General features: G+C 39.7%; 1 protein-coding gene across 2 annotated transcripts in view; it reads right to left on the bottom strand.

Annotated features, from left to right (window-relative positions):
• The window catches only part of TASOR2 (transcription activation suppressor family member 2), a 53,124-nt gene that overhangs the window by 11,115 nt on the left and 14,365 nt on the right, over positions 1–27,644 (bottom strand). The window contains exons 8-17 of one of the 2 annotated variants that reach the window (XM_075273933.1): positions 26,235–26,972; positions 25,465–25,662; positions 20,697–21,621; positions 17,412–17,760; positions 16,016–16,282; positions 14,105–14,818; positions 12,399–12,764; positions 11,157–11,456; positions 5,466–7,868; positions 961–1,086 (exon numbers count right to left, since the gene is read on the bottom strand). In XM_075273933.1, coding sequence (XP_075130034.1) covers positions 961–1,086; positions 5,466–7,868; positions 11,157–11,456; positions 12,399–12,764; positions 14,105–14,818; positions 16,016–16,282; positions 17,412–17,760; positions 20,697–21,621; positions 25,465–25,662; positions 26,235–26,972 — 6,386 coding nt within the window. The remainder of the gene's footprint in view (positions 1–960; positions 1,087–5,465; positions 7,869–11,156; positions 11,457–12,398; positions 12,765–14,104; positions 14,819–16,015; positions 16,283–17,411; positions 17,761–20,696; positions 21,622–25,464; positions 25,663–26,234; positions 26,973–27,644) is intronic. The other variant, XM_075273934.1, reaches the window with a different exon arrangement.

Here is a 27,644-nt window from a genome sequence, read left to right as displayed (position 1 = left end):
CTCAGGAAACCAAGAACAGAGCCATACATGATATGGAAGCTGTGCTTAGTATGGGACACTTGAATGGGACTGGGCTGTGAACAGGCCATGTGACAGCACTTACGACAACTTATGTTTACCTGATAGCAAATGTGCAAAGTAGCAATAATGTATTTCACTTTATTTTTTAAATGCCACCTTAGCTCTGCAAAAACACCCAATTTTTTTTTAGCCACTAAGGTTCTTGCTTCCGGTTAAAGTGACATCTGCTGCTGGTTATGTGGATTCTGTCTCTAGCAGCAGAGATGCCAAGATGGCTGCATACAGGAAGTTGTGGGAGGGACAATTTTAAATTGTGTAGTCATGTTGATACATTAATAGAAGTCGCCAGTGTCCTTAATGTACAGATCTCCTATAGTTAGGCTAATTTTCATTTCCATCCTGTACAAAACCATCATCATAGTAAATCCATGTTCTGATACTTGTCATTTAAATTATCAACTATCAGGTTAAGAGGCCCAAACATGTAAAATCAGAGGCCCCAGGTAAGTATAAGGGCTCGTTCACACGTGAGCAAAGGGGAGGTTTTTGACAGCGGATTTCGCGTCAAAAACCTCCCCTTACAATGGTGGTCTATGCACAGCGCCAGGCTTCTTTTCTCCGCTAGCGGCGGGCTGCTGCTAGCGGAGAAAAGAAGCGACATGTCCTTTCTTCATGCGGAAGCCGCGCGGCTTCCACCCCCGGCAGCACCCTCCTATGTCGGCTCATTCATTTGAGCCGACAGCGGAGGGGAAAGCTGCGACCGCGATGGTCGCAGCAGGCGGGTTTTGACCAGAGAGAGCCGCGTCTCTCTTGGTGTCAAAACCCGCACGGGCAGTTCACGTGTGAACTAGCCCTAAATGTGTGAGGGGGTCATCTGGCTTCTTTGGGAAATACGGCTGATAGAAATTGAATACATTGTTTGACTAAACATTTACTTACCTTGTTTACACAAGTAAATACATCCTCGTTTTTTATAACAACTAAAAGCTGATCAGATTCAGAATGGTCACTGTTCAAAAAGTCCAGAGGATCCGTGGGAATATGGCCTTCTCTAACCAGTAAGCTCTGCGAACATAAAGCATTACGTCTTACAGTATATGTCATTATTAGCCCTTGTCAGAGATATTGGTACAGTACATCTTTCCCCCAAACTATATTCTCTGTGCATGCAGCACCGCTTTAACCCCAGTTTGGGGTGGCTTTTAAATCTATTGTTAATGCCCATCAGTTTTATGTGTAAAAACACAACCATGCCAACTTGTTGTAAACCCATTAGTCACCACGCTTTTGTCCTTCCCATCAGAGGCATTTTTAGCTTTTGCAAGGGTAGTTTTTTTACTCACCTTTTAATAATCAGTAGGGTGAAAATTCCAAAAAAAAAACCACCTCAAAACTGAATTATTTTATTTTGGTTTTCTTTGTTCATTTTGAGGACCAAATTACAAGTTACTTACATTCTGCAGGTTGGTACGCTCACGATACCAATGGTAATTTATGGGGTTTTTAAAAATTTTTAATACCTTTACAAAAATCAAAAACTTTGCAAAAAATAATCAGTCGTTATATTCTGACATCTGTATTTTTTTTCTTTTTGCTTTCACCCCTGGAACTGTGTGAGGCAATTTTTTGTGGGGCAAGTTGTATTACATTTTTATTAATATCATATTAGGAATTGATGTTTTGGATTGCTTTCTATTCAATTTATTGGAGAAGCGTTCCCTTTATGGGAAATTATTTACATATTTTGTAGGCATTTTTGGACTGGCACTTTTTTTGAAAAAAAAAAAATATATATATATTTTACCCCCCATAGATGACTTGAACTCTAGATGTTCTGATCACCAGTACGATATACTGTAATATAACTAACACTACTGCAGTATATTGTAAAATCCATTCACTTCTATTGCAAGCTGACATAGAAGTACAGTCAAGAGACCTGGGAGCCTCCTGGCTGATATAGAAACAGATTGCTATCCCCCAGACATTCTTTTGGGGGACAGCAATCCTCTACAACATGGCACCCATCTGCCATATTTGACCAAAACATCTGAAGGATTAATGCCAGTGATCAGAAAGGACTCAGATTGTGGGCTGATTCTGCACTCTGTAAAACAATGGAGCTCTAACGGCTATAGTGGCAGCTCAGTTCCTGAGCAGGTGCCATGTTTCAAGATCCAACACCTTACCTACTATTATAGTGGATGTTGGAAAGGGGCTAATGAATGCAAAAAAAATTGACAACTGCAGGCAACTACACGGGCAGAGTTCTTTAATAACTAAAATCCCAAAAAGTAAAATCAGTGGAATCACAATTTCATTGAGGTGAAATTGTGCGAGGATTACAAATTTTGTATCCTTTTAGCAATCTACATTGACAAGCAAAAGGGTAACAATGTTTAGAACTTTTGACTTTCATTCTGCATATCTCACTATAGCTTCCAATGTGAGACTACCATTATTTTATAGACATCTTGACTAATTCGTACATAAATTTTACTTGCAACTATTTTTTTTTTTTAATGTAGATCATGAGCCCACATAGAGCTCACAATGTACATTTTTTCCCTATCAGTATGTCTTTGGAATATGGGATGGAAACACATGCAAACACGGGGAAAACATACAAACTTGCAGATGGTTTTTTGCCCTTGGTGGGATTTGAACTCCAGTGCTGCAAGGCTGCAGTGCTAACCACTGAGCCACTGTGTGGCCCTGACTTGCAACTATTTAGCATATGATTAGTTATGCAGATTATTGTCATGTAACTGCATTTTTACGGTTTTGTTCTTGGTGTTGGAAACTCATTACAATCCCTAATGTATTATTAGGTTGATTCAAGAGAAAGGTCATTGTTTCAAATCAAGGATTAGCCACAAAGAAGATTTCCAAAGAAGATAGAAACAGCATCATCCAGCTCATCGACAGTGGTCTCTCGGCCAAGGCAATTAACAAACTGCATCATGTGAGTGCCAAGAAAGTTGGAAGATTACAAAATTAAGTCTGTCCACACATTCAAAAGTCAAGACGTCCAGGCAAAATTTCAGAGTCAACAAGTCGGCTCCTCACAAGGTCTATCAGTTCTGGTGTGACAAACACGGTAGTGGAAGTGGCTCATATGCTTCACAACAGTGACATCACAGACGTCAATGCAAGCACCGTGCAACACATGTTATACAAATCTGGAATGGTGGCACAAAAAAGGTGAAGAAGCCTCGACTTTAATATCATAAGAGTCAGCTCGAGTTTGCAAAAAGTACGAAAAGTGGACAGTAGGAGATTGGAAACGGGTGATTTGGAGAAAAGAGATGAAAATCAATAGACTGGGCTATTATGGGTACAAATGGGTCTTGAGGAAACAAGGAAAAAGGGGACAAATGGGTTAAAAAACTGAAGGAACTGTCAAGCTTGGTGTACGAACCCTGATGATATGCGGTTGTCTCACAGCCAAAGGCGTCGGATACTTCAGCAGGATCGATGGTGGTCTCAATGCCGACCTATATGTGAGTATCCTACAAGACAAGTTATTCTGTACATTGGAGTACTCTGGGTAAGAGTTGGACGACATAGTGTTCCAGCAGGACGACGACTCGAAACAAACATGAATATTAGCAAAGAAATGGTTCAATGACGATGAGGTAGAGGTGCTGGATTAGTCCCCATACCTCAACCCAATCGAACACTTTTGGGTAGAGTTGAAGAAAAAGCTGTATTTGTACCCAAGTGAGTCCACCAGAATGCACAGACATTGGGAATGTGTAGAAAAGAACTAGGATCAAATTTCGGTCAAGACATGCTTGAATCTGATCAAGAGCATGCCCAGAAGGATTCAAGCAGTGTTGAAAGCCAAAAGTGGGTTTACAAAATAATTTAAATTTTTTAGGAGCAAAATAGTAATAATACAGTCACATGACAAGAATCTGCATAACTAATCATATGCTAAATAGCTGCAAGTCAAATTTATGTATGAGATAGCCAAGATGATTGCCTATAAAATGATGGTAGTCTCACATTCAAAGCTGTAGTGGAGCTGGAGTCTGAAAGTGAAAAGTTCAAAACATTGTTACCCTTTCGCTCTTCAGTGTAAGCGCGTAGAAATACACCTCAGAAGAATGTGCAAACAGCTAAAAAAGGGGCAAAAAAGAGAGCAAACTGTCTTTGAAGCAAGAAAAATGGGCACACACAAAATCGGAGTAATTTTGACAGGCGTAAAATTATAATGAAAGATTTTGTGGGCTGTTCTGTAAAATAGAAGCTTTGTGATCTGAGCTCTGCAGCATAATGAACATGGTTTAGAAATACCACGTGAAGAACATTGGTATGTGGCATTTGACTCTGGGCAGATCTACTGATGGTATAAGATGCTGAGAGGTTATTAAATCATCTATCACGTCATGTGTAGCTCAGTTTTGCGGTATTGTCATGTAAGGAACAGTCCAGTGCTATGGTGAATTGTGCATACCCTTATCTATGTGGGAAACAGAAAGGATTTAGCCGTTAAAAAGAGGCAGGGTCTGACACTCTGCTTCAGAGAATACTTACCACATATATTCTTTAGCTAGTTTTGTTTCACTTTCTGTACTTTTTAACTTTTTATAACTTTTTTGTGTGCCATATTCTTTAAGTGTAGGACATTTTGTTACGTGTTTGTTGAATGCAATGGGTGTTGAAGGCTCACATGGGGTTCAAGGGCTAATCCGATCCCATCAAAAAGGGCTAATATAGCAGATTGCTAATAAAGCTATTGTTGGCTATGCCAAAATGGTGTGCATGACAGCCTGCTACATATAGTAGACAAATCAGAGTGCCCAGGATGACCCCAGGCAACTGCAATGTGCCTAGTGTGAACATGACCAGAGAGATATGAAAGGAGGTGGCCTGATCTGATTAATCATATTTCATCAGACAGCTACATGTGTGTATACTGCTTACCTGACAAGCTGGTGGAGGCAGTGTGTTGCTTTGGGCAATGGTCTGCTGGTAAGCTCTGGGTTCTGACATTCATATGGATGTTTCTTTAATACATACCACCTCCCTAAACATTGCTGAAGCCTAAGTATAAACCTTAATGTCAATGATATTCCTTAAAGGAAGAAGCCCCTTGTTACAATGGAAGAATTGTTCAGGAATGGTTTGAGGAATATAATGAAATGTTTAGTGCTGACTTGGCCTCAAAATTTAGCATCTATGGATGTGCTTGAAGAAAAAAAAAAAAAAAACCCTAAACATGGAAACTCTACCATGCAACTTACTGGACTTAAGTGTTGTGCTGCTAAAGTATTTGAGACATGGTCTCGAGAAGACCTCTGAAGGGGCATCTGATACTATGGTGCTTAAGTTGTTTTGGTGGCATAGGGGTTGAATACAAATTAGTAGGCAACATACATGGCAAGAGATGTACTAAATCACAGCATATCAGACTGTTCACATTGCATAATAATTACCTTAGTTGTTGAAATGAAATTGTCATCTTCACTCTCATATATGTAAAAATAAATCTTATGCTCAGACACTTTTGCAACGTTCTGTAGCTTTGAGTGTAGTTTCACACATAGATCTGATATCATGTTCTTAACAGACTGTGATTTGGAAGAGGTTGGTACACATGCCCTTCTTGCCTGCCGGCCACTCTCCTCTGCCTGTTGGCTGGCTGAAGTTCTATCTATTGCAGAGCTACCCAAGCCAACACTATTCAGCTTTAAGTGATTGGACTGGACACACTCATTCAGAATAACTGAAATGTCATTATTTGATTTGTCCAAAGTATTTTCATATCGTAACCGATTGAAGTGAAAAGGAGAATATCTAGAAGATCTAAACTTTCTTATAGTCCTGGAATGTGCAACAGGCCTGTCCAATAATTCATCTTCATAGTAGGGTGAACTATTATAAATGCCTGGATGCAAACTGTCATGCCTTCTAAAGTCTGTCCTGCGATATGGGCAGTGCATAGTGATAAGAAGCGGGCTTATATTCTTTGTCGCAGTACGTGAACAGCTGGGAATCTTCTTAGACTCAAACATTGTCTGAAAAGGAGGTCCATAAATGTGCTTATCTGTGGATGACTTTCGTAAAATCTCCTTTAGCCTACACATGAAACGTACATTTTCCATATCAAGAGTGTTCTGAGTAAGGTCATCTGACACCATTCTTCTATTAGAGAAGAGGTGGTCCAAATCAGAGTTGGAGGAACTCTCCTTGTTGACTGTTCGCGTAGCCCTAGCAGGGCCTTTAATGTTTCTAGTTGCACTAACATTCGGCTCCTTTGTAGTGTTGTTGTTGTACTCAAGATCTGGAAGCTGCCTTGAGAAGTGTTCATTCGTTTCAGATACACCATTATTGGATTGCCTTTTATAGCTCTTTTTTGCCTCATCTGAGGTAGTCTGTTCCTGAGAACATTTAGCTTTATCTAGGAATTTACCATGAGACTCAGAAATTTCTTTCGGGAAATGTTCTTGATGTGGCTCAGGTTCTTTATATGAGCTTATATATTCAATGTCTTCATCAGAAGTCTCTGACCAGCGATCATACTGCTCTTTACTTATGCTCCCTGTATTCACTATGAAACAAATATCAGGAAGCTCTGGAGATGGATCCTGCTCAATGCTGTCAGATACATCTTCAAGAGATGGTGATATTAAGCAGTTATCTTGAGGAGGCATCATCTCTCCTTCGTCATTCTCAACCTGGTTTACAATAGTAATGGATGATTCTTCAGGTGATGAATCGTGTATTGCAGGCTCTTCAGTTACAACAATACAATTCTCTGAGGCGTTATTTTCATCATGTGGAAGTGCATTTTTTTCCACATCAAAAACTTCACCTGTTTCTTGTAAGACGCTACCACTTGTGATATTTAAGCCTGGAGACATCACATTTTCAGAAGTGGAAGTAACTTGTTGACCAGTCATGGACCCTGAGAATATACGCTTTAACTTTGACAGGATTTCCTTTTTATTGCTGCTTGAACTCCTGCTGCTGGGCGGTGGGTCTTTGGCACTTATTTTGGTTGGTATGACATCTGAGCACACATAAACATCATCCTCAGGGACATCTGGTTGTTGTTTTTCTACAGGGTTTTGTTCTGAACCCATTTCGACAATTGACTGATCACTGAAAGAACTTGTTATATTTAACTGCAGACTTTTTTCATTGGGGTCACTAACATCAGATTTTCCATCCAGCGTATTATTAGTTAATGCTGAACTTTCAACATTATTTGTTTGGTGCTTTAGCAACAAAAGCTGAAACTCAGACATGTCAGTCTGCATTTCTTTGACAGCTAAGCCAGAGGAGTCATCTTCCTCATTTACAGTCTTTACTGAGCTGGTGTTGCTATTTGTCTTTTCTTCTTCGAATGGTGTCTGAGATATAGGCAGTTGATTTTGGCTTTCTGGTACCTCATCCTTATGGACATGTCCTTCATGCTTTTCACTTTGGGTAGCAACCTCCATTGTATATCTTCCAGCCATGGCTTCTCTATCCAGGCCTTCAGATACAGAAGTGATAGCAACCTGATCCAATTCACCAGAGTCTGCACCAGCTTCTGCTGGTTCATCTACTAAACAGACCACACCATTGTGAAAGTCCTCTGCATGATCTGTAGCTGCTTTATTTTCTGTAGAAGGCACCTCTTTTTCAGTTGCTACAAGACAACTTCCCTCTACGTTTCCAGAGCTAAGGTTCACATCATAGTTTGATGGTCCTGACTCCTTTGTTCCCTCATCTGTGGCTGCTGCATTAAGAAGGTCAGCATTGGCATCATCATCATCTTCACTAGAACAAGACGAGGCAACATGCAGCCTGAAGAATGGCATTTCTGGCACATCCTTCTCAACTTCATCCACCTTTAAAAAAAGAAAACAAAAAGTGATTGTGTGTGATGAAAGTGGCTGTTAAAGGCTTTATCGACCTTGGTTTTTTGAATGCAAACAAAGCAACTCTGTAATAAGGAAGAAAACATGAAACTAAAAAATTGCTTGTTGCCTTTTACAATGGAGAAGGATAGTGAGCATTAATATCTTCTACTATCAGCGGTATTATATACCGCTAGAAGGCTGACCGTGCGTGTGGTCTACATTTTTCTTGACTGTTTTGCATCTTTTTTCACACATCCGTTATAGAATCTATGAGGGATGCGTGAAAAACTGCCAGAAATATGCACGATTTTTGACATTACACTAAAAACAGACCTTAAAAAACCCCAGACAGACACAAATACATGAACAGAAATCAATGTTCCAAAAACTGCCATCACACAGCCATTTTTGAGAAAGCCCTGGAGTAGTGAAATAAGTCGAGGTTGGATACTAGCACTGGGGTACAAACTTAGAGTGCCTTTCAAATTACATCATGGCATTTAACCTATTAGCCAGAAAATGGAGTATGATTAAATCAAAGAGAGTGGGCAATATTTAGTGTTAGCCATATATATATATATATATATATATATATATATATATATCTCTATCAGGATTTGGAATTTGTATATACCACTAAGAGGGTGGTCTGGAGATATTTAGGTTGCTATCACTGATATACATATATGTTGGATATACAGGGGGTAGACAAAAAAATGGAAACACTTGACTTTTTGGCATCACTTTTTGTTCACATGTTCAAATCAATCAAATCTTGCTATATTTTCATTTTTTTGTTTTCTAATTCTGTTATTTGATATGTTTTTTTGAAACTACCTTTTTTTTTTAATCAAAATTTAAGGAAATTGGTTATAACCTTCTAGAAATGGCAGACCTCTCAGACTTTCAAAGAGGCCAAATTGTTGGTGCACGAATGGCAGGCGCTAGTGTAAAAAGTGCCTGAATGCGTGGCGTTTCAAGAGTTAATGTCTCCAAAGTAATGACTGCTTTTGAAAGAGAAGGGAAAACATTCTCGGCCAAGCACAGGTCTGGTCGAAATTCAAAGTTGTCTAAGAGAGACCGTCGAACTCTAAAGTGAATTGCTAGAGCGGATCGCAAGACTACAGCTCCTAAAATCACTGCAGAGCTCAACAGACACGTACAGAACTCAGTTTCCACAAAAACTGTTCGAAGGGAGCGTCACAAATCTGGATTCCATGGAAGAGCTGCAAATAGAAAACCTCTGCTCTCAAAGACAAATGTTTCAAAGCGTTTAGAGTGGTGTAGAAACCACCAGAAATGGTCCCTCGAGCAGCGGCAAAATGTGATTTTCTCTGATGAATTCGTTTACCCTTTTTCTGACTTATGGCCGTCTTTATGTTTGGAGACAGCCAAAAGAATAATGTCATCCAGACTGCCATCTCCCAACTGTCAAACATGGCAGGGGTTCAGTGATGATCTGGGGGGGCTATTTCTTGGAAATCCACTGGGCCAATGATTTCCCTTCATAGAAGAATTAACAGTCATCACTCTTTAGGACTTTTGGCCGACCAAATTCATCCTATGGTTCAAGAACTGTTTCCAGAGGGGGATGCCATCTTTCAATATAAGAATGCACCACTCCATAGAGCAAGAATTGTTAAAGAATGGCACGGGGAAAATTCTAATAAAGTTCAGCATGTCAACTGGCCACCACATTTAAGGTCGATTTTAGAGATTCAAGTAAGAAGTCGATTTCCACCACCATTGTCTCTAAAAGAACTGGAGAATGCTTTAACTAAAGAATGGGCTAAAATTCCTTTGGAAACAATTCACAATTTGTATGAATCAATACCTCTGAGAATTGAGGCTGTATTTGCCAAAAAGGTGGACCAACACCATATTAAAAGATATTTTGATGATTTTTCAAGGTGTTTCCATTTTTTTGTCCACCCCCTGTATATTTGTTTCTCCTAGTGCGACTCCTGAGTTGTTTTCTGTGCAGCGGTCCATTTTGCCCTTTGCCTTTTTAACTGTTACATGTTTTTGTATGAATTTCTATAGATTATTGGCACTAGTAAAATATTATATTTTTATAATTTGTCAATTTTACTGTTCCTGACTGATTTTTTTGTGGTGATTGTTAGTATGAATAAGGTCTTACTCTACCACATTTCCCAAGCATTAAAACAATTAAATTCATGGCCAATGCATCTGGCAGAAAAGTCGTCACCGTTTCCAGTGTCTTTCTCTAGGTTTGTGTTTCTTAATGGTTTCAATGTTCCTCTTAGTGCTAAAAAGTTCCAACAAGGTAGCCCCAAAATAACGCTTATAAATGACTTATGAGAGTTATGTAATGGCCCCTTAAGTGCCCCCACATGTAGTAAAATGACCACGTGTAATTTGATAGCCAGCACATACACAGCCCGCAGCTACCCCCACATGGAACATAATGCCCCACAGCCAGTGAAGCCTATAAAACATGCTGCACTGCAGTGCTCAATGCAGTTGGCCATGAGCGTGGAGGAAACATGGAGCAGTGGTCAGTTATGACTGTAGCTAACCACTCACTTAAGGGCCCATGTAACTACAATGAGCACCTAAATTAGTACTCATGGAAGCACTCATTATGCTTTTTAACCCCTTCCCGCATGTGGCATTTTTTCGATTTATCTTTTTGACTCCCCACCTTCCAAATCCCATAACGTTTTTATTTTTCCGTTCACAGAGCCATATGAGGGCTTATTGTTTGGGTGACAAATATGAACTTTTTTTTTTTTTTAATTACTATTTTATTAGGCCACCTAATGGGCTTGAACCCACAATCATCTGATTGCAAGTCCCATAGAATGCAATACAACTGTAGTCTATGGGAGATTCACTACATTACTATTGTGGCTCGGCTATGCTGGCCCGGGGGACTTTTTGTTTTATTTGATTTGATTGCTGGTATTTGCTTCAGGTCTCCGCTTTACATTACAGTGGAGACCCGGTACCATTAGAGTGCCCACCATCTTTAAAGATGGCAGTTAAGAAGGAATTAAGTAAGGATAACTACCGCAGCCATGCATGGGCTTCCATCCTGGGCATGGAGTACATGCATGCATTGCAGCATGTAATATAGACCAGTGGTTCTGAGCTGCAGCATGCCCTCAGGAGATACATGTACCACAGGTTGAGAACAACTTCTTTGGGACATACTATGGGGTATGGACAGAGGCTCCCATGGCAACCCCCTTACAGTAAGAACAAACATCTGGATTCAAACAGAAGATGCAATTTTCCTATAGGGCATACCATGCTTGCTTCTGAGATATGATCGGGTTCATCTACATCTGTTTCCTGTACAATATGAATCTTTTCTGTACAGATCCCAGGAATGACATGTTCTACTGAAGGACTGATTTCATCTTCTCCAATAATATGCTCTTCTTTTCCTTCACTCTTCTCAGATGATTCATGCAAAGATATATTGTTACTCTCCTGCTCACAAGCTTTTATAAGAGCTGTGCTAGAGCTTTCGGCAATAGATTCCACAATGGACCCCTTATCAGATGTGTTACTTAAGTCAGGTCTGCTCAGGGTGGTATCAGTGATCTGTAATGACCAAAGAATAAAGATATCATTCACAAGGAAAAACCAGATAAAATGTGCCTAAAGCAAAACCAAAACACTTACATATCCAGTACCATATATCTTTAGTTGGACAGACTCATTCAAAGGCAACAGATGATGTTGAAGTATATTTCAACATGAAGCATATTTCAAGGCTCACATGGTGCAGTCCAAACTGCATCAGAACAAAGTGCACGGAGCTTTCATGTGGTTTTTAGCGCAGTTTCTTCATTTTAATGACACACTCCAGTAATTTTTTTTTGTCCCGTTTCCCCGGGACTCTGATGCACACAGTATTTCCTCTATGAACAAGATGTGAAACTATCAATGCAGATTTATGGGAGTCAAATTGATGCTCTAATAGACCTGCATTGTGAGTTTGACCTCCTGTTCATCAATACAAAAAAACTGGACACCACCATTAAAGGGGTTTTCCACAACTATAACATTTATTGCTTTGACCTTTACATCACGTATCACACACAGTACCGTATACTGTACATTGTACAGTGGCTGTGCGTGGTACTGCAATGGATCTGAATTGTAGTATGGCCATGTGACTAATGGACGCTATGTTACTGGTCTGAGAAGAGACAACCAAACAATAAAATGGTTCTTTCCTTGGTGTGAACTTTTAGTCATCCTGTCCTGCATTTAGCAAGAAATTTCAGTGATGCTACATGTTTACCAGGAAAAATAAGGGGCGGGGGTCTTCTAATGAAACATTTCTCTCAAGAGTCATTAATGTATTGCCATGTCAACTCTTTTTAGAGGGAACAAAAGTTTAACACCAGGAAGGTCTGTTGATCAAACTGACAGTGGGCACATGTACTTCATTTAGACGGTATGAAAATACACAAGAAATGTTCAGATTCCACTTCAGAATGGTGTAAAACATTCTCCAAACTACACACTGTTACCTACCTCATTTTCATCAACATGTTTATTCGTTGCTTCCGCCAGATCTCCTGAATCATCTGGAATGGATTCTAAAACTTTTCCTTCCGTATTTTCACATCCAGTACTGTCCGTTTCACCTTCTATAGTACAATTGCTATTATAATCCACCCTAATCCTTGATTCCATATTGTTCCAAACCTCTTGTCCTACAATCTGTTTTTTCTGGGGCTCTAAAGGACTTGCAATGTTGTCGGCTTGTCCACCAACCTGTTTGATGTCCTCACTCTGTACTGGCTTAGAGTGGACATTTGTATGAAGACTTTCAGCAGCTGGGAGCTTGTCTGCAGCAACATGGTCCATCCCGGAAGAATCTTTATCACATTTCTCTGTCTACAATTAGACAAGAATAATAGTGAGCTAAATCAAAGCTTTAGGGAAGCACCAAGACAATGTGAAGATCTTGAAGGGATATTCTCATCTTAAACATTTATTACATATCTACTGGTTATGTGATAAATGTCTCAGATGTGGGTCCCAACATTTGCACCCACAACCATCCCCAAAAACAGGGGTCTGCTGACTCCCCTCCAGTCCCGAATGGGCCACTGTGAATGGAGAGGTGGCTCCACAAGCATTGCTCTCTTTATTCATTCAGAATAACTCTTTATGCTATTTATTCCAAATGCTCTCTCTTAGAAAAGCATAGTACAAACATATTGTACAAATAACTTATTTCTTTCATTTATTAAAATACTAAACTTCTTAAAGAAACTGTCCATGCGTGACCTCTAAAGTGATGTGTGAGCCAGAAACTAAGGTTGTTTGCTTGTTATTAATGTGCGCATTGCTTGCTGCTCTTCAGTTCAGTTCTATTAAAGTGTTTTCCCATGAACATAACCATATTTATATTTGTAGACAATTAAAAATTAAACATTTTTGCAAATATAAATAAAGATTTTCTCAAATCATCTCAGCGGTAACGGTCTGTTATGTTGATCAGTTGCCAATGGATACGACCATGAATGCAGGAACTTTGTACACTGTGAAACCCAGCCATGATTTTTTTTTTTATTGTGGCTAAGTTATCTTCTTGAGAATGTAGTGCCCCTGCTTGATAATTTGGCCACAATAAGGAAATCATGCCTGAGTTTCTAGCAAGTTCCAGACCATAGAAATTTCCTGTATTCACGGCAATATCCACTGGCAACCAATCAAGACAGAAAATGGCCTTCTAAATTTTTAATATTATTTGCAAAAATATTTAACTTTTACTTGTCTACAAATCGAAATATAGTTATGTTTTGTGGAAATAGCCATGCCAGAAGACGGAAACCACAGACCGGGTCCGGCCGTCAGTGTTTTATGCTCTCCGCCGCGAAACCGGATTTTTTAAATCCGGACACAGAGTACTGCACGTCCGACTCTGTGTCCGGATTAAAAAACCCGGTTTCGCGGCGGAGAGCGCAAAACGCTCACTGCCGGACAGCTTTCTCACCCATTCAAATGGGTGAGAAAGAATTCTGCAGGTTTCCGTATCCTGTTCTGTTTTATGCAGGAAACGGAAACCTGCAGAACGGACACCTGGGTGCAGATGTGAACGAGCCCTGAGGTAGTCAGACACTCTCCCATTCACTCCATTGGTTCAGGTTGTATCTTTCCAAACCTCCCCGCCACACCCCACCTAAAGTGTGTAGTATTTATAGCTCTTTAAGTGCAAAAAAGAAAGTTACCTCCACCATGTTAGAGCTGTTATTGATACAAAATTCAGTGTTGACATCGCTGTGATGTGATGGACTTTCAATCACCATAGCTCTGAACTTATTTGTTATGGCCAACTGGATATCACTGCCTTCTGTACTCTGTAGAGCAACATCGGCAGCGGTAACAGCTTGATCAGCAATAGCGGAGCGGTCATTTAATTCTTGGGACAGCAAAACAGCAGCTTCTGGTAGATCCAGGCTTTCAGAGGTCTGGGCAACAGTTTTAGGACTGTTAACACTTGCAGGCACTTCTGAAAGACTATGAACAGCAAACGCATCTTCTTTCCCTAAATCCTTTGAGGTGTCATGGTTTTCAGATGGGAACTTTAAAGAGGTCAAATTCTCATTTGTAGTGTCCTTGTCCAAGTCACCTGTAGATAACATCTCGGGACTATAAATCGTGTACCTTTCATTACACAAAAACTTCCGTCTCCTTTCAGTAAGTACTACAGTGGAAGTAGTTTCATGACTGTCTGGAGTAATTTTCGCTGTTATAGTGTCACTCTGTGTTTCGCTTGCACGTCCAGCAGAACTAACATGTTCATAAACACTAACATTTCCCTCCTTTTCCTCAATATTGTTGGTTACTTTTTTACAGTCTCTTCGTGAGCCGGCTCGTAGTTTTGCTTCATATATGCTGGAAAAACTTCTTGAATATTTATGTTCAATGTCTTTAGGCTTTACCTAAGATTAAAAAAAAAACAAAAACAAACAAACATCCAAACATAAGCAATTACAATAAAGTCATATGCAAAAAGGCGATACTTGTGAAGGTCTAGACTCATGCACCGGTGCCACTGTACTCACATAGGTCGGTGAAAATAAAAACTTACTAAAGAACTAATATAAAAGGGACTTGTCCCAGACAGGAGAAAAACTTGTCTGCTTTCCTCCAGAAACTGTGCAGAATATGTCCAGGTCCTGTGTTTGGTATTGATGTGTATACCAAACAAAACCCAGTCAATTGTGGAACTGTTTTTAAAAGAAAACCAGAATATCAGACATCCTGTTTTATTGGGTTCTATGCTGTATCCCAATGCCTCTATGCAATGACTGAAGGATATATGAGGAGGCAGTGCTAAAGATTCTGGCCTACACAGATAGGAAAGCACACCCTAGATTTCACATTCTGAAGGCCCTCTCATTTAAAAGGAAGCAATCTTGTAACAAAATGAGTTTTTTTCTGCACATAGAGCAGTTCTGGGAACCTCTATATACCCCTAATGTCTCTTCCACCATCCAGATGAATTTTAGAAACTTGAACCCAATCCCATTAGTAATAAAGTCAAAGATCATCTATGCTGTCTTCATTACCACAACCAGAAATGAAGACAGCAGTAAGCCACACTCAAGCCCTGATCCCCTAGATGAGAAGGAAGTTGGGCTCAGTTTTAGAAGACAATATAGCTATCTCACCTATCTATAGTGACTCAGACACATCTGTAAAGGCACAAATACAGCCAATTCCCAGGTGCCCCAAACAGGTTACTTTTTTGTTTGAGCGGTTCACTAGATAATTCCTGCTTTCATCATGTTATATTAAAGGGAGGCTGTCACCAGTTTTGACTCCTTAAAACTGTCCACAGCACTACAAAGGTGAGGTGTAAAACAGTGTTAATGGCTGATGGTCAGGCTACTTACATGACCGAGGAACAAGTTGTAGTCCCACTCACAAGTGTCACTGAAGGTTTGGTCCCTTCTTATGCACAGAATGCTCCACAACCCTTCCAAACTAGGTATATGCAATACTGCTTTACCCCTCACCTACCTCTCAAAACGGCTGACAAACTCCCTTTGAAGGAATATGTGTTATGTACTGTACACGTAACATCCCGAAGGCTTGTAATGCCCTGACTTATGAGACACACATGGATCATTTACCTTTTCAGAAGAAAAACCACCAATGTCCATGTAATTCTCTGATTTATCTGTTAGTTCAGTGTTAAACAGGTTGGTGTCACCGATGTAACACACAGTTGGAACATTGGCACCAAACATTGTTTTCATTACATTGGCAGATGTTTGGGCACCTTTGCTTGTTGGCGCCATTTTGCACGTCATACTTGTTTGAAGACTATCACTGTAAAATGCACTCTCACTGTCCTTACACATTTGGTAGATCTCACTTGTCAATTTTATATTATAATCCTGTAATGACACATTATGCAGAATTTTTTTGTGCAGTTGTCAGAGGTCTTACTTAATCTAATGTAAGCTGATTATTTGATCATTTAATAATGAGGTCTCATTTAATTACAAAAATTATTTCCCAATTACGTGAACAAGTAGAAACTTATTTAAGGGGAAGTCTTTCAGCAGGAAAATCTGTATTAAACTAATGGCACTACCTTGTAGAGCTGCTTCTACACTTTCCAAAGAGGCCTTTCTTAATCCACATTGCAGCATCATTTTCATGAAAATTAGCATTTTATTTGTATGCTAATTAGATGAAAAGGACTTTAGGTATTTGTCTCCGCCTGCCTGGGCTTTGCTCTCTGCTACAGATAGCCGTTCCTAACAGCAGACATGTGACAAAGTGGTAGATGTCACTCAAGCAATGGGGGTGGAGTTGGGTGGCAGTTAGGGGGCGATTATCAAGAACAGACAGTGACACCCAGACATAAGAAGAAACGCCCCTAAAGCCCTTTTAAGGATAAAATCCTGATTTTCCTGAAAATGAAGCTGCAATGCAGAATAACAAAGACATATTTAGAACGTATAGAAGCAGTCCTTCATGATACTGTCATTTGTTTGATACAGATTTTCCTGCTGATAGGACAATGAGAAAACAAAAGTACAATCATATATACACATAGGCATTCATAAACTTGATATTTCTTCACTTGTTTATTACAGGCATCAGCCCATGCAAAAAGACCCTTACTGACAAAATGCTCGAGATCTTCCTTCACTAATTTAATTCACTATGTATTTGCTTCCTTTTCTTGACATTCATGACAGATGAATGCCCATAACATCACTGCAATTGTTGCAAGTTTGGATAGCAGCAGATTGATAATGTAGAATCTTGCTTCGGTATCCTAACACTAAACACACTTTAAGAATAAGGTTTTCTGTGACTGATCACTTCAGCAAGACCTATTTTCTTGTTTGCCCACCAAGCATTAAACAACATTCACCATTCAGGTTTTTAGTACATGGTTCCACCATAACTGAGCCGGGCCAAAATCTGTGAGTACATTAACATTACATTTCATCTATTCTAAGCCACCTGTATAATACATCAAGACAATGTAAGACTATAACGTAGACTAACCTTTGTTGGAACAAAGTCTGGAAGCCTCTTACTCTCACTTCTCCCTGATTTACCGGATACGTTTGATTCAAGAGGTTTTGCGTGACGCAGTATTCCAGATTTCTTTCCCACAGGCAGAAATAGGTGGTCGTTTTCAGCAGAAAGGAAACCATCAGAGTCTGTGATTTCTAGTTCAAAGGGGTCAAGGACAGTGTTGATGGAAACATATTTTGCAGGGTTGCTGTGCTCCACCACTTTCCGTGAACTGCAAGTGATCTGCTTGTTAGATCTGCTGTAGAACAGAGCTATCCACATGTGCAGGATGATTTTTACATCTTCCACTTTCTCTTTTAAATGGTAATTCCATGGCCTACAAACAGAAAGATGCAAACTAAACAGAGAACACAAACCTATTTATAATTTACTGTATCATATAAGCATTTTAGGCAGGTGTGGAAAAAATTGCTTTCAGAAATAGGAGTATTATAATTTATTCCTGTCAATTAACAAAATAAAGCGAATGAACAAAAGAGAAATCTAAGGCTACGTTCACATCTGCGTAAAATCTACGTTAAGAGACTCGCAGTCGCAGTATCTGCCTGAAGTTGGTAGAGGAAGAAGTCCTGCATGCGTGACATTTCCTTCACCGCTTTCACTTTAGAAATAACAGACACGCAAGTGACCTCATTATAATCAATGGGGTCCACCGCGCTCCATACGTGACCAATATTTCAGTAGTCTGCTTGTCAGTTGTACCGGACCTTCGATGAACTGGACTAGGGTGAACCTAGGTAAAATCAGATCAATATTTGGTGTGACCACCCTTTGTCTTCCAAACACTATCAATTCATCTAGGTACACTTGCACACAGTTTTAGGAGGGAGGTTCTTCCAAACATTTTGGAAGATGCAGTGAGGGAGCATTCACACTTGCACCCCTGAGTGCCTTGTGTCATTCCACCGAGTTTCCGTCCTATTTTCTGGAAAAACTGGACAGGGAACGGCTTCCCGGCAGTCAGTTTTAAAACCCATTCATTTGAATGGGTTTTAAAAGAAAACCGCCTGTGTCCACCTGCAGCATCTCCATGGAGAAACGTTTTTTTTTTTTGGCCGGACACAAAGTCGGACATGCAGGACTTTGTGTCCGGCCAAAGAAAAAAAATGGTTTCCCCGCAGAGAGGCTTCAGGCAGACAATGGCAGTTTGCTTTCGAAGCCCAAAACCAATATGTATATGGATTTACATTAAAAAGGGACAGGCGCACTGATCAAACATACACAGGGCTTGGCAGCTAAGTGCACTGTGCACAGTTGACAGAAGACTCCATTAGATGTCAATCACTGTGACCACAGAGGTGTCCAGGAACAAGCACCAATGTCCAGCCTAGCCTCTACTGCAGAGATGGCTGGAAATATAGGCAACAACCTGGAAACACTAGCTCAGGTATGCAGCACTACTTGGTTGTACCTATAATTCCCAGCCATAAGGGTTAAGAACTGGAGTAGTTATTCTTATCTCATGATTTGTTGACAAGTGAATAACCATTTAAATATGATCCTGGAATATGCCTTTAATCTCACCCCATAAGACATAAACCAGCTAAAAATGGAACCGATAAGCAGGAAATGTGTGTTCACTGTAGGAACCCTACAAAAATATTTTGAGTTTGCAGAATCTGATGCAGAAACAAATAGATTAAGGTTATATATTATGGGGAGCAAACCTGTAACTACCCTGTCCTGGGAATAATAAAATAGTTAAAACATCACTCCATAAAGGTCTCTATTTTCATATACCGTATTTTTCGGACTATAAGACGCACTGGACTATAAGACGCAGGTTTTAGAGGAGAAAAATAGGGAAAAAAAATTTTCAGGCAAAAAATGGTAAAATATTTAATATATGGGAGTTGTAGTTTTGGAACAGCTGCAAGGCCACATTGACAGGTGACCCTGCAGCTGTACGGGAATGTATAGGGCGTTTTTTTTTTGTGGGGCCAGGTGTACTTTTTAGATATACCATTTTGGGAAATGTTTATTGCTTAGATCACCTCTTATTTAATTCAGAGGCAAAACAGAGAGAAAAACCCAGCGGTTTAGCACTTTTGATTTTGACGTTCACTGTACATAAAAATATTAGTAGACCGGGCATTTTCAGACACAGGGATACGCCCCCTCCCTCTCCTGATAATGCTCGTCTATGGACGAGTACTGCGAGCAGAGGGAGGGGGCGTATCCATGCTGCAAATCCGCTCCTCCACCCACATTCAGACTATAAGACGCACCCTCATTTTCCTCCGAAATTTGGGGGGGAAAAAGTGCGTCTTATAGTCCGATTAAATACGGTATGCTGTATTTTATAAATTCCAGAGATAAAACCAGTCAAAGAGAATATGTTTCCGTGCATCAGTCTTCGAAAAACATATTAAATCTGCTTTTCCCTACCATCTCCTCATTTCCTACAGGCTGATAATCTGTTCCACTAAAACTTGTTTTTTTGACAATTTTAATTTAAACAATAATAAAAACTTCAAAGATGTCAGGATAAAAAGATATTTCAAAAAGTCACTAAAAATAGCATAAATTATACATTTTCGAGGAGTTTACAATGCAAATAATCTAAAGTCTGAACTTGCTCTTAGTGGTCGTTCACACTATTGCTGGAGACCTTCAGTAGTGTCCGTTAAAAGATTTTAGCAACAGACACTAACATAGCTATCAAAAATCCAATAAAAATTCCATTGATTTTAATGTGATTTTGTCTTGTGTCTGTTAGTGCTCATTTACACCAAATCTGTCACATACATGCCGGGCTTTGGTGTCAGTGAAAAATAACGATTTTATAACAGACGTCAGGCATCTGTTATTTTTTAACATTAAAGTCTATGGGTAACAGACGGGGTCCATTATACTGTTCATTTTTTTTTCTGTGCATGTTCAGAAAGTAGAAAAAAAAACAAAAAAGACAATAACTGATGCTAATGTGTCCGCTTTTTAAAATGGATTCATTAAATACATCCATTAAAAAAAAACAAAAAACGGACACAATAACATCAGTTAGTCCGTTATTGTCTATTATGATAGGTGTGTTTTTTTGTTTTGTTTTTTTACACCATCAGAAAGGACATCCAACAGTAATGTGAACCCACCCTTACAGTTTTCGCTACAGATAATTGTTGCATTTACAGATTAAGATGGCAATACTTATGTTACAGGAATTGTGGTAGGTTGATACCTGTAAATGATTCAGATGACCCCGAAGTCATGGAGCAGGAACACTTTTTTCTCAATTAAATATCACCTACTTACCCATGTAGTGCTCGATTTATTGTTTTCTCTAACGGATCCTTGGTAAATTTGCTGTCAAGCTCAAAATCATAGTTTGGTTCACAGTCAAAAGTAATAACAAAATTGTCCCGGCGCTTTGACACTGCCCTCTTTTTTCGAGTCACTTCTGGGCAAACATTTTCATTAGTCAATAATGCAACCTCTCCTGGGAGACCACTTGATGGCTCAGGCAGCAGGTCAGCCGGAGTAGTGGAATCAGGGACATTTTGACTGGGTTGCTCATGTACTTGTACATGTTTTGAAGATTTGCCTGAAATATCTTCAATTGGAAGCTGGGAATAAGAATGCTCCAAGCAAATCTTACTTAAGGCATTATATCGTGCTTTAGCCTTGGCTGCAGCAATGTGAGCTTTTGGTGATAATGGTTTTTCACTGTTTTCCAAACGTTTCTGTAATGCAATGTTCCGAGGAGAGACATTTAACCCATTTTTAGGCTTATCACTTTCAGTTTCTAATATGCGTTCAGGCTCCGTGACTGCTGTAGTAGATTCAACTGGAAGACTACAATCCATTGGTGGATGCTCTACGGTACTTACACTGTCACCTGTACTTGCTGCTTCCTCAACTAAGGGCTCATTTGCAGATGCCACATTCCTACTTATATAAGGAATGTTTGTAGAACCAAAAGAGTTTAGAGCCAAGTCAGCCAGTAGATTAAGGGCATGTGATTCATACATGTTTATTCTTTTCTCTATCATACTGTCCTCAGAAATCGGGGCACTGTTTTCACTGGATTTGCTGAGTGTAATGTTCTCATCAACTGTAATAGCCGTTGTTTTCTCTGGACTTTTTTTAGCGCCTCTTCCTGCTTTTGCACCTTTTCCCTCATTTGTCCTCTTCACACTTTCAGACTTGTTTGTAGCCCCCACTGACAAGTTTTTGTTGCCTGTACAGACAAAAATATGTTCTTAAAGCATAATTTACAACATTACACACACTCTGAAAATGTTGTATTATATCCCCTTCGTACACCAAGACATACAGGTATATCCTAGGTCACATGAGAATTAATGGCACCCACTCTGGGGCCGAGTGGCCACCACAGCTTTCACATCTGCTACTCAGCAGAGACGCGGTAGCAAAGTCCAGAGTGGATGGGAACAGCTCCAATCGCAGACCATTAAAGAGGACCTTTCATGGTTTGGGGCACAGGCAGTTCTATATACTGCTGGAAAGCCGACAGTGCACTGAATTCAGCGCACTGACGGCTTTCCCGATCTGTGCCCCGGGTAAAGAGATAGCGGTGCCGGTACCGTAGCTCTTTACAGTCAGAAGGGCGTTCCTGACACTCTGTCAGGTATGTCCTTCTCTACAGCAGCGCCTATCACGCTGTGCTGTGTGAGCGGGGAGGAACACCCGCTACCTCTGCTCACAGTGCTCGCCCATAGACAATTATTATCAGGAGGGGAGGGGGCGTACAATTCAGCGGACTGTCGGCTTTCCAACAGTATATAGAACTGCCTGTGCCCCGGACCATGAAAGGTCCTCTTTAACCCCCTTTCCCCCTCCCCTTAGTGGTTATTTGTACTTTCACTTTTGTTATCTACAACTGAATTGCTCTGTTGTGGGGTCATCATGGGAGTAGTACAGTTGTTCTAACTGCCGGGAGCCTACTAAATGATGTATGCATAGCGATTTCATCATGGACTGCATTATAGTAGTATGCAGTCTTTGGCATAAGTGATCTAAAGACTTAAAGACTGCACATTCAAACCCCTTATGGGTTTCATTTATTTATTTTTAAATTTAAATTAAATTTCCCCCTTCCCTACATCACATATAGAAACAAAATAACTACCATTCTAGATACTCCATGTTCAAAAATGGTTGTACTGTGAAAATCTAATAATATTTATTCCATATGTTGAACACTGAACAGAAAAAAAAAATTGAAAGTCCCTAAATCTGAATTTAGTGTAATAAAAAGATCAAAAGGTTGGACATTTACCAAAATACTATCAATAAAAAGTACAACATGCCCTGGAAAAAAAAATAGTCCTTACAGAGCACCATATACAGAAATCTAAAAAAAAAAGTTATGGGAGTCACAATAATGTGACATAATAAATAACATTTTTTATCAGTATGAAAAATCGGTTTGAACCCAGAAAAACCCTATCTCCATTTTGGCCATTAAGCCTCACAAATTAACATTTATACGTGAAAGCACAAGAAATGTGAGGAAAATCTTTCAACCTCTTTTGGCATACACCTTTTCCTGAATGTTCCATAAATCCAGTATTCCTATAGCTTTTTTTTTAGATTTACAGTCCTATGAAAAAGTTTGGGCACCCCTATTAATCTTAATCATTTTTAGTTCTAAATATTTTGATGTTTGCAACAGCCATTTCAGTTTGATATATCTAATAACTGATGGACACAGTAATATTTCAGGATTGAAATGAGGTTTATTGTACTAACAGAAAATGTGCAATATGCATTAAACTAAAATTTGACCGATGCAAAAATTTTGGTACCCTTATCATTTTATTGATTTGAATACTCCTAACTACTTTTTACTGACTTACTGAAGCACAAAATTGGTTTTGTAAGCTCACTGAGCTTTGAACTTCATAGCCAGGTGTATCCAATCATGAGAAAAGGTATTTAAGGTGGCCAATTGCAAGTTGTTCTCCTATTTGAATCTCCTCTGAAGAGTGGCATCATGGGCTACTCAAAACAACTCTCAAATGATCTGAAAACAAAGATTGTTCAACATAGTTGTTCAGAGGAAGGATACAAAAAGTTGTCTCAGAGATTTAACCTGTCAGTTTCCACTGTGAGGAACATAGTAAGGAAATGGAAGACCACAGGGACAGTTCTTGTTAATGCCAGAAGTGGCAGGCCAAGAAAAATATCAGAAAGGCAGAGAAGAAGAATGGTGAGAACAATCAAGGACAATCCACAGACCACCTCCAAAGAGCTGCAGCATCATCTTGCTGCAGATGGTGTCACTGTGCATCGGTCAACAATACTGCGCACTTTGCACAAGGAGAAGCTGTATGGGAGAGTGATGAGAAAGAAGCTGTTTCTGCAAGCATGCCACAAACAGAGTCACCTGAGTTATGCAAAAGCACATTTGGACAAGCCAGCTTCATTTTGGAAGAAGCTCCTGTGGACTGATGAAACAAAGATTGAGTTGTTTGGTCATACAAAAAGGCGTTATATGCATGGCGTAAAAAAAAAAAAACAGCATTCCAAGAAAAACACCTGCTACCCACTGTAAAATTTGGTGGAGGTTCCATCATGCTTTGGGGCTGTGTGGCCAATGCCGGCACCGAGAATCTTGTTAAAGTTGAGGGTCACATGGATTCCACTCAGTATCAGCAGATTCTTGAGAATAATGTTCAAGAATCAGTGACGAAGTTGTAGTTACGCCGGGGATGGATATTTCAGCAAGACAATGATCCAAAACACTGCTCCAAATCAACTCAGGCATTCATGCAGAGGAACAATTACAATGTTCTGGAATGGCCATCCCAGTCCACAGACCTGAATATCATTGAACATCTGTGGGATGATTTGAAGCGGGCTGTCCATGCTCGGCGACCATCAAACTGACCTGAACTTGAATTGTTTTGTACAGAGGAATGGTCCAAAATACCTTTATCCAGGATCCAGGAACTGATTAAAAGCTACAGGAAGCGACTAGAGGCTGTTATCTTTGCAAAAGGAGGATCTACTAAATATTAATGTCACTTTTCTGTTGAGGTGCCCATACTTTTGCACCAGTCTAATTTTGGCTTAATGCATATTGAACATTTTCTGTTAGCACAATAAACCTCATTTCAATCCTGAAATATTACTGTGTCCATCAGTTATTAGATATATTATATACTGAAATGGCTGTTGCAAACACCAAAATATTTAGAACTAAAAATGATTAAGATTAATAGGGGTGGCCAAACTTTTTCATAGGACTGTATTCATGTCTCACTACATAATCTAGTTGGCCGGTAGAAAGCATAGCATTGACATGATACAGTACAGTGAACTTCGCTAACTTCCCTAATACCATTACTCGAACAAGATAGTCTTACCCACAATATTCTAGGCCTATAGGTATAACTGAAACATAAAGTTCACAGAGGAAACCTTTGAGAACTTTCTATCTAAAGGTCTGTGGGAAGAACCGTGATGAATTACTGCCACAGTTTTTTCCCACAGCAAAAAAGTGCTTTTTTCGCTGCGGAATGCCCCATGGGGCCTTGGCCTAAAACATAAACATTTTGTATATTTTAAAGGGGCTCTATCATTGGGAAAAGTCATTTTTAACTAATCACATCCTTGCAATAGAAAGGCTATTCCACACCTACCTTAACTATGTAAATGGCCTCAGTGGTTTTTGAATAAGTCCGTTTTTATGCATATGCTGAATAGACTGGTGCACGATGCATCGTGCACCCTCTTTGCTATTGTTTCCTATGGGAGTATATGCACTGGCTGCTGATGATGATCACTCAGCTTCCTGTTTGCACACACACATAGGAGATAATAGCAGGGACGAGTGCTGCTGGGAACTTCCTGTGGTGGCTGGAAGCTCATTAGCATATGAATAAAATGGACTTACTCAAAAGCCACTGAGGCAATTTACATACTAAAGGTAGGTGTGGAATAGCATTTCTAAAGGCTATGCAAGGATGTGATTAGTTATAAGTGACTCTTCCCAATGATAGAGCCCCTTTAACTATAACTATTATGACGATATAATTTTATATATATTTTTTACCAGGATTAGACGCTTTACGTTTCGGAGGCCTGTCAGGAACATGTTTTTCCGGTGCTAATACTTTTCTTGGCTTTCTCGTTATGGCTTTAGTTTTTGGAGTCATGTCCTTGTTCTCTTCATTAGTTTTGTTTGAGGCTATCTTTTCAGTTGTTTGGCGTTTCTCATCGTGTATAAAAGCAGCTGTCAAAACTTCAGCTCCTAGATTGAAAAGTATGTTAAAGAAAAAAAAAAAAACAGATAAAGCTAGCTACAGTTCTTAAATAGATTAATACAGAAGTACTATTACTACTACTGAAGATGAAAGTTCAGCAAACTATAATAAGGTAGGTCAGGGGTCCTCAAACTTTTCAAACAGGGGGCCAGTTCACTGTCCCTCAAACCAGTGGAGGGCCGAAATATAGTTAAAAAAAAATTGTAGATTATATGCTCCACAGTTACGTTATAGTTACATTTGTAACATATAGTTACATTTGAATGGGTTTGAAAAGTGTCCGGTCGTGAGCGCCGGTGAGCGTTTTATGCTCTCCGCGGCAAAACAGGGTTTTTTTTTAACCAGACAGAGTCGGACATGCAGTACTCTGTGTCCGGTTTTAAAAAAATGGTTTCGCCGCAGAGCGCTCAAAACGCTCACCGGCGCTCACGGACGGACTTGGCATGACAGGTTTCCGAACGCTGGTGTGAACCCAGCGTAAGCCAAGGAAACTACATTTTTTTTTATCAACCGACTATAAAAGGTACTAGAGTTTAGCATCACTAACCAAATTACCAACCTCTTTTTCTCCTTTGAGGATAAGGAGGACTTGCAAGCTTTACAGTAGCTTCACTTGAAGAAACAATCTGTTTCTCTTCCTCAGGCACAAGTCGCCTCCGTTTGTTTGAAGCCCTATTGTCAACAGTCTCAGTGGTGGACAGGGCAGCCCGATGGGTAGATTTACTTCTACTTTTCGTTTCTCTCTTCTTACTACTTTTCCTTTTGGTGCTTCTCTTATGTTGTTCTTTGTTCTCACGTACAGTCTGTTTTCCTGGCAGTTTGTCACTGCCAGCTTTAGACTCTGCTGCCATAGACCGCCTGGATGGTGAAGACAAACTGTCCATCTTTTTTGGGCTTCCTACAGTTTTGCCACACTGGTCACTGTTACCAGATAACAAAGAGTTTTCAGCTAAAATGTTAGACATTTTTATTAGTGGGATACTAAAATTTACAGGTGATGAAAAGTACAACTGTAGACACGAAAAGGCCAACTGACTACATTTTTTGGGGAGGTCATCACCATGAGAATTAGGTAGAGCTAGAGGTTCAATTTCTTTCCTCTCCAATGAATCGTCTTTCTTGCTTTGTAGAAGTGAATATTTCCTAAAATACTGTTCCACCAGTGGACTAGGGTAAAGAGCTTTTTCCTTTTGCAACTTGTTTGACTCTGAAATAGCATAGTGAAGGCCAGGTAGAAGATTTCCTACTGTTGATGGAAGTTCCTTTCTGATTAACTTGTTCTCCCATACATCTTTCTCTAAGCAGAAAAAATGTAAAATAACAAGCATTAACATTACTCATTTCAGTTTTTCTGAGTCTACCTTGCAGTTTTTATTGACCACTGATATGTATACAAATTACACATCATTGAACACAAAATCACCTATCCACAAGACAGACAATGTGTCTAATCAATGGAAATCCCACACTGATCACATGAACAGAAGTTCCATAGCCTCAATTTACAGGGGACAACTAGCTGTTTCTGGTAAGTGTTTTTAAAATTTCCCCAAGTTCTTTAAAAATGTATCTCATTCTATGTCTCTAAAATGAGGCAATTCCCAGCAGGAGATGAACTAAAATTATATTTTCTGACAGTTTTACACAGTTATTATTAAATTGCTGTGGTTACTAGGACACAGGTAGGCGTTATGCATTGTATTAATTGCATGACGTTGCCGTAAACCCTTCTACCCAATGCCCATCACTGCATGCCAAAGAGATAAGGCTGGGTTCGCACCAGCGCTTTTCTCTCCACATTTTTCGCTCTATTTGGGCTGAAATCTGGCGGGGTTCGTGGGTTTCCACAGGTAACAACTTTTTCAAGCGGATTAGGTTTCTGTTCGAGGGATCCCTAAGCAGACCCCTGAATGGAAATACATGTGCATGTGTGAACCTAGTGTAAGTCTCATCTACTAGGTTAGATGGA

The sequence above is a fragment of the Leptodactylus fuscus genome, chromosome 5, assembly GCF_031893055.1.
Source record: "Leptodactylus fuscus isolate aLepFus1 chromosome 5, aLepFus1.hap2, whole genome shotgun sequence".
NCBI lineage: Eukaryota > Metazoa > Chordata > Amphibia > Anura > Leptodactylidae > Leptodactylus > Leptodactylus fuscus.
The sequence above is the reverse complement of the archived record's forward strand: the minus strand, read 5'-3'. Positions and strand labels throughout refer to the sequence as shown.